A 10,287-nucleotide genomic window follows, 5' to 3' on the forward strand; every position below is an offset into this window, starting at 1 on the left:
GACCCGAGGGGGAGGGCGGGCGTGCCGGGGGGGGGGGGGGGGGGGGGGAGTACCCACCTTAGCGGTGACCGTGTGCTCCCCAAAGTGCCGGATCAGGTCCCCCTGCATCACCAGGGCCAGCTGCTCCTTGGACAGCAGAGGCAGCGCCGCGCCCAGCAGGCGGAAGCACAGGTAGCTGAGGGGTGCGTGGCAGAGGCTGGTCAGAGGCCTGGCTGTGCTGGGTGCACTCGGGGCCCGAGCCCGCCCCACCACCAAGCCGGGGAGGGGGGGCAGAGGGCCAGGGCCCCGCGCACCTGGCGGGCCAGAACTGCTTCTTCAGCAGCCCCTGCTCCACAACTTCCTTCCAGAACCGGGGGAACCTGCCCTCCTGCAGCGACAGGCGGAGCAGGTCCAGGGCCACGGCGGGCAGCTTGCGCTCCTTCTTCACAGAAGAAGCTGCTGTCTTCAGGACACTCACCAGTCTGGGGAGGGGGCAGAGGGGACTCAGGGGGCGTGGGCCAACCAGACAACAGGGTCCCTGGGGGAGCCCATCCTCCCACCTCCCTCACACCTGGGGATGTTCTCATCTGAGAACAAGTTGACTGGTCCCATCAGCTCCTTGAGCTTCTCCGGCACCTTCTGCTGGGCCAAGAGGAAGAGCTCCAGGTGCTCAGGGGAGCCCAGCACTGAATTCAAGTCCGCCTTGAGGACTTTCGGCAGGATCGCCTGCAACGTGGCTTCTGGGACCTGAGGTGAGGACACAGGTTGGGGGAGGGTCGCTCCCTCCCAGCATCCTGTGCCACTTCCCCTGTGAAGTGAGCCCTATGGGCCCTGTTCCACCTGCAAGGCTTCTGTGAGGCCCCGACACAGTGCCAGTCTGAGGCGGGACAGCCACCATCCACCCTGCTAAGCACCAGAATCATCAACAGGTGTTTGTTAAAAAGCTCACCCCACCTCCAGTCCTGGGAACCTGGATTTTTAGTAACTAGCCCACTGACGCTAATTAGCTACCCTTTTAATTATTCCTCTTTTGATTTTTTCAAGACTAGTTAGTTTTCTTCTAAGATTTACTTATTAGAGAGAGCGACAGAGAGCGAGCATAAGCAAAGAATAGAGAAAGAGGGAGAAATAAGCTTCCCACTGAGCAGGAAGCCTGACATGTGGCTCCATCCCAGGACCCTGAGCCAAAGGCAGATGCTTAACCACCTTAGCCACCCCGGTGCCCCAAAGGACTAGCTCATTTCTTATACAAGGTGCCCCAAGTGGAAAGCTGGGATTTGAATTCAGGTCCTTGCCTCTTCCTCAAGAGCAAAGGGTTCTAGGTACTAGCCCACCTCCATTTCCCAAGCAGGGCAGCGGGGCCCTGGGGGGTCAGCTCTGTCCAAAATAACAATGGCAAATGTGTTTTATATGCTCGTCACGTGACAGGTGCTATTCTAAAACTGTGCCGTCCAATATGGCAGCCGCTGAGTTCTTGGAATGCGCTAATCTCAGTGCAAGTGGGCCCTAAATACAAAATACACACTGGATTCTAGTGACTCGATGTGAGCACAACGTTAAAAAAACCTCTGCAAACTTTTACACCGATTGTGTGCTCAAACTTTACTTCAAGTATGTCAGGCTAAATACCTTCCTACAGAATGATGCTACTCTGGAGCATTCACGTCTTCCCTGCTCTCTCAGCATTTCTACCTGAAGCCCCACACTGATAAGCCTGTACCTCAGAGAGGATGTCCACCAGGGCCTTCTGGGGCTGTTCCTGCAAGTGGTTGTAGTGCTGGGCCAGGGTCTGCAGCAGCTTTATTGACTTCATCAGTGCCTCTGAGTCCTGGTGCCCACAGAGGGAAGAAGATTATGAGCAGGGCATGCCACTGTCCCCTCCACTGCCAAGCCCAGCCACATACCCCCTGACCTCAAAGCTCTTACCTTCACTAGCCTGCCTGACTGAAACAGGGCTAGCACCCCAAACAGGTTTGCAAAAAGAGCAGGTCTCATCATTGCCTAGAAAAGAATTTCAGACACCAGTGAAAAGGGCCCAAGGAACCCCACCCTGGGGCTGCCAGTCTCCCAAAGGCCACTAACTCTCACCTTCTTAACTTTCTGCAGGTCGTGCTTCTCTTGTATCTGCTGCAAGACGCTGCACAAGGGGATGTCTTCGAAAGACTGTAACAGCTGCCAGGGGTTTGGAGCAGGAGGGCGAGAGGGGTTCAGCGCAGGGAGGTCCAGCCCCACACAGCAGACCTCCACCTCCTCCCAAGTCTCCCTTCAACTTCTGCCCAGAGGCCCTGGGTGCCTCTGAAACTGCTCACCCCCTGAACAGTGCTGGTGTGTGAACACCGCTGCTCAGAGGGAGCTCAGTCTTGCCTCCCTGCCTCAGGCCCACCCAGGCTTCGGAGTACCTCCTTTGGCTGACACTCCCACTCTACCTGCACGGCCTGCCCTGGGCTGCCCCCAAGGGGGTTCCTAAGGGACTGGGTCCTGAATGCCCTCCCAGCTGCCCACGAGCCTCAGGGGCAGCCTACAACCAGCGGAGTGCCCCTGGAGGGCAGAGAGCCCTGAACCCTGCAAAGGCGAGGTAACCCACCCCAGAGCTCACTACGCCCAGTAAATGCACCACGGACGCTGGGCGACCCACGTGCCCAAAGAGAAAACGTGCTCAGCCTCCTAGCCCACCTGCTTGTCCGCAGACAGCCTCCACGGGGGGCGCCGAGCCTCAGCCAGAGGCCGCCCGACCACCGCCCCGACCACCGCCTCCGCTCGCAGCTGAGAGTCCGCCCTCCCCGCTCCCCCGCTCTGCGCAGCACGGCTGGGCCCCTTCCCGGAGCCGCCCCCTCACCTGCGCCAGGGCCAGACTGTAGCAGGGCCGGGCGGTTTCTCGCCCGACCCCGAGCCCGGAGATCAGGCGCTTCAGGGCGTACTTCATCTCGGCGCCCTGCCGAACCAAGCGCGGCCCGCAGTGAGAACGGCCGTCCCGCACGGGCCCACCGCCGCCCCGAGCGCGCTCCCCCGGGCCTCCCGGTCCGCGACCGCGCGCCGCGAGCCCCAGCCCCCGGGCCGCCGCCGCTCAGGCCCCGCACCTGAGGCCTCGCGCGCAGGTACTCCAGCAGTTTCTCCGTGGCCCCCAGCCGCGTCTCCTGCTCCGGCTTCGCGATGTCCCAGAAGAAGTCCAAGAACTCGCGGCTCTGCTTCAGCAGGCCCTCACGGTCGGCGGGCTGGGGGCCGCTCTTGGCCGCCCCCGCGGGGGACACAGACTCGGCCAGGCCCCGTCTCTCCATCTCCGCCATGCTCCGCGAACACGTGGGCTCTGAAGACAGCCTCTTCCGGGTCAGGTCGCGGCGCGTGCGCGTTGGGTAGGCCACGGGGCGGGGCCTTGCCGGGCAGGGGGCGGGGCCTTGCCGGGCAGGGGCGGAGCATAGCCGCCTGGGGCGGGGTCTGGGGCGGGGCCAGCCCCGCCCTGGTGCAGTCACTGGGGGGGCTATTACTTTTTTTTAAATTTTTATTTATTTATTTATTTGAGAGAGAAAAACAGAGCGACAGAGACAGCGAGAAGAGAGCATGAGCAGGGAGGAGACGGAGAAGCAGGCTCCCCACTGAGCAGGGAGCCCGACGCGGGACCCGATCCCAGGAACCTGGGATCAAGACCCCATCTGAAGGCAGACGCCCAGCTGTCGGAGCCACCCAGGTGCCTCTATTTATTTATTTTAAAGATTATCTTTTTTAGACAGGGGAGGGGCGGAGGGAGGGAGAGAGAGAGAGTCTCAAGCAGATTCCCCGATGAGCGGAACCTGCACCTGGGTTCATCCCACGGCCCTGAGATCACGACCTGAGCGGAAACCAAGAGTTGGACGCTTATCCCACGGAGCCACCCCGGAGCCCCTCACTCTGGGATTTTAGTATGAGCGCGGCTGGGAAGTTAGAGGGTTCTATGCATGGGCAAGTCTTGATCCTATTTACATCTTTAAGAGATTACTTGGCGCTGTGTGGGGCATGGATTGCGGGATCGCAGAGGGAGAAGCTCCAAGAATACTTCGGGACCGTGGTGGGTTGGAGCGAGGTGAAATGAGCAGGTCGGAGCCCAGCTAATTTGGAGCTGGCTGGGGGGGTGATGGATGTGGGGGAGAAGGAAAGAGAGGGCTAACGTGACTGGGTCGATGGTGGTGCCGTTCACTGAGCTGGGGACGTGAGTTCTACGAAATCAGAGAGGACTTTTGCAATGGCAGGGAGCAGTGCTGCGGGTCACCCCTGCATCTGGACTGCAGAAGCTGTCTCTGGAGGGTTGTAATCCGGAGAGACCCCAGCCCTGGGGGACGCGGGCGGTGGGCAGTATCAGGACCGACACCCCCCTCTTAAGTCCCATGCCCCCAGCTCCAGCTCCTTTGGGCCTCACTGCTCCTCCTGTCACCCCCTTCCTTGTTCTGCTGCTTTAGGAAGTGAGGTGCAGACGTGTACCTCATGTATATGGTGCCCCAGGAGCAGAGGGTGAGCAGAGCAGGGGAAGCTGGAAGACAGTGGCCCAGGCTCTGCCTCTCCGGGTGTGGGTCTGCTGTGCTGCCCAAGGGGGAGGCCACGACACCAAGCACCTCACAGGCTGGTGAGAAACTGGGAAGCAGGAATGGCACAGGAGATTGGATCTTTATTTTGTTTCCAGCTCAGCTGAGAGAGATCGGCAGAGAGTGGCCTGAAGGCGAAGACAGAGAGGCCAGCAGTACCCCAAGCTCTGCCTGCCCTGCCCACGGGGCCTGGAGCCAAGGCAGGGGCTTGGCACTCTTCTGCCTGTCCTTCCCAGAGCTGGATCTGAACTCGGGGCTGGCCCCGGGTCCTGGGGCTCTTTCCCCAATACCCTCTGTTTCCTTAGCTGAGAAAAGAGCCAGATCTGGAGTCCAGGATGCTGACCAGGCCGGAGGTTGTGGGCCTGAGCTAGCAGTGACCGCATAACTCACGTGCACTGTCTATGCACTTCATCATTGCGGGGTCTGCTCTGCTCCTGCCTCGGGGCTTGAGGCCCCCACCCTCCCACCCCCTGCTAGACACGTCCCCCCACTTAGAACCCCTGGAAGGTGCAGCAGCTACTGGGGACACTGGAGACGTGGGCGTGCTCTGCCTGAGCAGCCACCTGGAGCAGGATCCCTTGGCCACAAACACTAGTGCTTGGTGTCGGTCCCTGCTGATGCTGGGGCTGGGCCTGGGTTTGGGGCACAGCCAGGTGACTGAGCAAGGCATGAGTCATGACTCTGGCTGCTGCCGGGGTTCCCGAAGCCACCAGCCCCAACACATCAGCCTCTGTGTCATCCGCACTGCCATGGAGGATGAGAGGGCAGGCCCAGGCACTGGCCGTTGGCTTGGCCACCAGGTTGCTAAGTAGCACCCCAGTGCTCGGGGACAGGTGTCCAGAGCCAAAGGAGCTGTTGAGTGAGGAGGCGAGGAGGAGCACGGAGCCACTGCTGTCTATGGTGGCCAGGACACTGCCCACAGGGGTCACGGGAGCTTGCAGGGGCGCTGGGCAGGGGTCGGGGCTGGGCCCTCCGGAGCGCAGGGCTGCCTTCAGCACTGTCAGCAGCTCTGGACCAGCCGAGGGGCTGGGGGTGGTGGACAGGATGCCCTGCGGCACGGCTAGCTGCAGTGCAGCCTCCAGGGCGGGCGTGGGCCCAGACGAGGGCCCCTGCAGCCCCAGGTCTCTGACCAGCAGGCTCAGCAGGGCGTCCCCAGCAAGTTCTGGGGTGGGGGCAAGGGCTGCTCTGAGCAGGACAGCTGCCAGTTTGGGGTTGGTGGCTCGGGCCCCGGGGCCCAGGGGCGTCCCATCGGCGTGGCATAGTAGCGGACAGAGGCCCTTTGTGCCCCGGGCTGCCAGAGCCGCGGCCAGGGCTGTATCCACCAGGAAGCCCTCTCGAGCCAGCGTGGCAGGGCCCACCAGCAGTCGCGGCCAGGGCAGGTGGCCAAAGTGCGTGTGCAGCAAGCGCAGGGTGGACAGAGCGGTTGGCAGCCCCAGGCCAGGGCCCAGGGTCTGGGCCGGGCCGGATGTCAGGGCAGTTGAACTGCGCGAGGTGCTATTGTAGAAGAGACCCCAGAACATGGCACCTGGAGGAGACAGAGCGGTCACACGGGACTCAGTGGCCCTGGGCCAGGGTCACTCAGGGTCACGCAGTGGCCCTGGGTGCAGGGCGCTAACTGCGGTCGGGAGTCACTCTCTGCGCCTGGAGATGGGGGTCATTAAGTAGGCCCCGGGGTCAAGGTCATGTGCACCGCGGAGCAGGGGCCACAGCCTAGGTCCTGCCACTACGCGGCCTTGAGGTCAGGGCCCGAGTTCCAGGTCACGGAGCACGCCTGGGGTCGTGGGTCACTGACCTAGACCTGTGGCATGGGGGTGCACCACTGCCAGACACAAAGCTCCTCCCACTCCTGCGTCCACGACGTTGCCGCCGGCGGCAAGCAGCTCTCGGCCCAGGTGGGAGCACGTGGCTACAGCCAGGAAGACACTGTTTGGGGAGTGGCCAGGGGCCAGGGCCCCGGGCCCTCCCCTCCCCGGAGCAGCTCCCCAGCTCTGACCTGCAGGGCTGACGATGGCACCGTGGTGGTACACGCCGGGGTGGTGGGGGTGCCCGCCGGGCCGGGCGGCTGCTGAGCCCAGGCTTGCCATCGGGTCACCCCCGGTGTAGAGCTGCCTCGCGGCCAGGGAGAAGGCAACGGCCAGTAGCAGCAGGGCGGCACCGAGGCGGGCCCAGACCCCGGGCAGCCCGCCAAACTTGTTCCTGCCGAGAGGGGTGTCCTGAGCCAGGGCCGGGGCAGGGGGACAACCAAGAGTCCCGAGGGAACCCAGCGAATACTTCCCCAAAGGTGTGGCCTTACTTGCGAGAGGGGTGCACGGTCGCCAAGGAGAAGGGCCTCCTGGCACAGCGTAGAGGAGATGTGAGGACTGGCAGGGGCTTGGGGAAACAGGACAGCCAGGGATTGGGTCTCTGGGGAGAGGCAGGGCTGAGCCAGGAGGAGGGAGGCCTGAGGTGGACTTGGCCGGCTTGAGGAGCAGAGCCCAGCCGGGTGTAGCCAGGCTCCAACCTGCCCAGCAGGTGCCTCCTGCACCAGGGGTGGGGGCTGGGGACCTTTGACAGAGTAGCCGGCGCGCCTGGCTTGGGACGAACGTCCCTTCAGACACACAGACCTTGGACTGACTGGTGGAGACCAGGTCTGGGGCCGCAGTGCCGCTTCTCTCCATTCACCCAGAAAGTTCCCGGAGCCGAACCAAGCGTGGGGGTGTCCGCCCTCCGTCCCCACCTTGGGGGCTCCAGAGGGAGGGACCTGCCAGCCTCAGGCCTGAGGTGCCGGGTGCCCAGGCCCCTCCTTGACTCACCCCAAGGAGTCGTGGGGCCTCTGGGTGTCAGGAGCGACCAGCTCTGATGTCTCCTCCTCCTCGTCGTCCTCAGACCCCAAGCTGGGGTCCCAGAGAAGCAGCTTTTGGTAGAGCACCGGCCCTGCGGGCGGTTCCATGGCCCTGCGGTGCACACACCAGCTCTGCAGCCTGCCAGCCTCCCTGTGGAGTCCCAGCCTCACCTGCGCTTGGCTGGGGGGTGTGGAGGCAGCCTTGGGGAAGGGTGGTGTGGAATCTAGAACAGGTCTGGGCAGGGCGCGAGGCCAGGGAGTCTGCGTGCGAGGCTGCCCCATCAGGGCACAGGCCTGGGGACTCACAGGGCTGGGGAGCCTGGGACGGGGGTGCAGCTCCGTGAGGAAGGAGGAGCCCAGCCCCGGGGACCGCAGCCGCGAGCCTGAGACCCAGCCAGGACTCCCGCTGGTCCCCCACCCTCTGGGAAGGCAGCCGTTGGATCCCCGGCCCGTTCGGGACTCAGTGTGGCTTGGGTCAGGGCTCGGCATGTGACTAGGTGCCCACGTGGGCGAGCCCGGCCTTCTCTGTCTGGGGAGCAACCTGGAGGGTGGGGAAGGTGACTCCGGGGCATGTCCTGCGGCTCTTGCCAGAGGGTGGCACTGCAGACCTCCTGGGCCCACGGCCCTGACCCTGAGTCCCTGGCACCTGCTCGGTGGCGAGGTCTCACTCCCCAGAAGGCTGCTGTGGGACACGCCGTGGACCCCAGCCTCGGCGCGCTCGTCCCCCATGCCGACCCGTCTCCCCCATGACCACTCACACCTCCAGCTCCCTGGCCTCAAATCCTGACCCTCCGATGTGCCCCGGCGGATGACCCCACCTCCCATGTCATGCAGCCACATCAAGGCCACCCCCACTGGGTTCTCTCCTCCCCGCTGCAAGGGGAAAACCATTCCCGGCCTCTGGTTCTGTCCCCAGCCCTTCCCGGCTCCTGCCTCTCGCTGGCCCAGGACCCCACGGCCTCACTGACCCCTTCTGTCCTGCAGCTTCATGATTTCTGTGCTGGTTCCTTGTCTACGACGTCCGGAGGGCGAGGGCACAGATACCCTCCTAAGTACGGGTACGCGGCCAGCCCCACGTCACGCAGGAAGCGGGCAGAGGCTCCTCAGGCGAGCGCGGAAATGCAGGGCATCTCCCCAGCAGTGACGCGGGCCGGGGCCAGGTGGGACGACGCATTCTGTCTGCTGCTAGGGCCCAGAGATCGCAGGGCAGGTGGTGACTGGGGGAGGCGGGAGAGGGCCTCTGCGGTGCGGATGAGGTTCTGTTTCTTAGTCTGATGTGGGTTTCCCGAATGTGCCATTGTTGAAATGCATCCAGCTGTGCATTTATGACAGGCTCTTTTCTGGAAGTACATTTTATTTCATTTATTTTTTTTAAAGCTCAAGTATTTTCTACATTGAAACAACAATCACAGAAATCGTCCAATGCTGCGTGGCTCTCCGCCCCTCCCCTTTCTCTTGGCCTCTTCACAAGCAGGTGGGGTGGTCTCCACTCCGGGTGCATTGGAATCACTCCGGGTATTTGTGAGATCCGAGTTCTGACTCTGCTTTCCTAACTCCTGGGTGATCCTGGGACCACAATTTGAGTAGCACTGACCCACAAAAAATCACGGACACCTGCTGCCTCCCACTTCCCCTCAGCTCACTCTAAGCTGGTTTCCGGGGTTTCTGATTTCTCGGCCCAATAAAAACTGAACCAACCATATGGAGATACCAGCAGAGGGTCGCCTCCTTTTTGTTTGCCAAGGGGATGTGTGTGTGGGAGGGGGTCACAAAGACCATCTGCTCTCATTTCATAAACCAGGGAAGGTTACAATCTCAGAATGAGGGTCGGTCCTTCCTTCCTAAGATCTGGTCCAGTTTCTGCCACGGACTCACCACGTGGCTGTGGGTACGTGGTGTAGCTATGGGGAGTCTTGACGCCACTTCCATAAAACAGGAGTGACAACATCTGTCCTCCCAGGGCTGAGGTGTGAATCAAACCAGGAGATTCGCTGAAAACCCTTAGGCTGGTGCCTGGTACACACTGGACACTCCAGAGACGTGCGTTCCTTCCTGGGACTGCAATTTATAGGAAGAGATCTAGGTTTCGTCATCCTGTTTCCGGCGCAGAGCTCCTAAGACCCTTGCAACTTCCTAAATGCTGAGAGGCCTAAAGGTGCCTTTTGTCTGCTAATGAGGTGGCATTTGGACCCCACCTAAGGGGAGGCTGGAGGCCAGGAGAACTCCCAGTCCCCCCACTGACCAATGCGGACGGACGACTGACGGGCTGGAGGTCGAATCGATCACCAAAAGCCAGTGGTTTAATCGATGGTGTCTAAGTAATGAAGCGTCCACGAAAGCCAAAAAGAATAGGGTGAGCACGCGGGGGTGCTGGTGGATGGGGCTCCTGGAGGGGGCGCGGCGGCCCTGCCCCTGCCCCACACCTCGCCCTGGGCCTCCCTCCCACCTGCTGTCCCTGAGTTGTGCCCTTTATTATAAACCGGTGATCTAATGAGTGAATGAGTTTCCTGAGCTCTGCGAGCCGCTCTAGCAGATTAACAGAACCTGAGGAGGGGGCACGGGAGCCTCTGATTCATAGCCATTTGGTCAGAAGTACTGGGAACAATGCACTTGCTACTGGGGTCTGAAGCAAGAGAGGGGACAGTCTTACCCGGGGGACTCTGACCCTATCTCCGGGTACGCAGGGTCAGAAATGAGTGGAGGCCAGGAGAACTCACTGGTGTCAGAAAACCCGCCCCCAGCCCCCACGGGAACTGGGTCCAGGAAGCAATTACTCCCTCTGTGCTTTAGGGCTTCAATCTCACGATGCTAAAGCGGTCTGGATAATTCACACCCAGCAACCCCACGCACACACTCACCGGTGGCTCTCCCTCTGAGTGTAGGACTGAAGATGCATTCATTCCTTCTCCTAGTCTTGGGTGCACATTAGAATCACCC

At 61.8% G+C, this 10,287-nt stretch overlaps 2 protein-coding genes across 7 annotated transcripts in view; both read right to left on the minus strand.

Annotated features, from left to right (window-relative positions):
- MYBBP1A (MYB binding protein 1a) overlaps positions 1-3,518 on the minus strand; it is an 18,420-nt gene extending 14,902 nt beyond the window's left edge. For all 3 annotated transcript variants that reach the window (XM_044921869.1, XM_044921870.1, XM_044921871.1), the window contains exons 1-8: positions 3,057-3,518; positions 2,816-2,911; positions 2,068-2,151; positions 1,906-1,980; positions 1,700-1,807; positions 551-726; positions 294-461; positions 58-175 (exon numbers count right to left, since the gene is read on the minus strand). In XM_044921869.1, coding sequence (XP_044777804.1) covers positions 58-175; positions 294-461; positions 551-726; positions 1,700-1,807; positions 1,906-1,980; positions 2,068-2,151; positions 2,816-2,911; positions 3,057-3,263 — 1,032 coding nt within the window. In that variant the 5' untranslated portion in view covers positions 3,264-3,518. The remainder of the gene's footprint in view (positions 1-57; positions 176-293; positions 462-550; positions 727-1,699; positions 1,808-1,905; positions 1,981-2,067; positions 2,152-2,815; positions 2,912-3,056) is intronic.
- A 1,477-nt stretch (positions 3,519-4,995) lies between these two features.
- Positions 4,996-7,531, minus strand: GGT6 (gamma-glutamyltransferase 6). Of its 4 annotated transcripts, none has more exons than XM_021694871.2 (4): positions 7,322-7,531; positions 6,523-6,725; positions 6,322-6,435; positions 4,996-6,054 (listed from the first exon to the last, which is right to left on the minus strand). In XM_021694871.2, the coding sequence occupies exons 1-4, from the start codon at positions 7,456-7,458 to the stop codon at positions 5,021-5,023; spliced, it is 1,488 nt and encodes a 495-aa protein (XP_021550546.1). In that variant the 5' UTR covers positions 7,459-7,531; the 3' UTR covers positions 4,996-5,020. The 4 variants fall into 4 exon arrangements, with proteins under 4 accessions (XP_021550546.1, XP_044777425.1, XP_044777426.1 ...); XM_044921490.1 differs by having other exon boundaries at positions 6,322-6,411; positions 6,517-6,725; XM_044921491.1 differs by lacking the exon at positions 6,322-6,435.
- Positions 7,532-10,287: the final 2,756 nt, after the last annotated feature.

This window comes from Neomonachus schauinslandi, chromosome 15 (genome assembly GCF_002201575.2).
Source record: "Neomonachus schauinslandi chromosome 15, ASM220157v2, whole genome shotgun sequence".
Lineage (NCBI taxonomy): Eukaryota > Metazoa > Chordata > Mammalia > Carnivora > Phocidae > Neomonachus > Neomonachus schauinslandi.

Bases quoted from the DNA above. Each gene is read 5' to 3' on its own strand.
- GGT6 (XM_021694870.2), bottom strand. From the start codon at position 7,186: ATGGAGAGAAGCGGCACTGCGGCCCCAGACCTGGTCTCCACCAGTCAG. The intron at 6,436-6,522 runs GTCAGAGCTGGG...TCCTGGCTGTAG, and splicing joins TGCCATCGTCAGCCCTGCAG to CCACGTGCTCCCACCTGGGC. The intron at 6,055-6,321 runs GTCAGTGACCCA...TGTCTCCTCCAG, and splicing joins CCCCCATGCCACAGGTCTAG to GTGCCATGTTCTGGGGTCTC.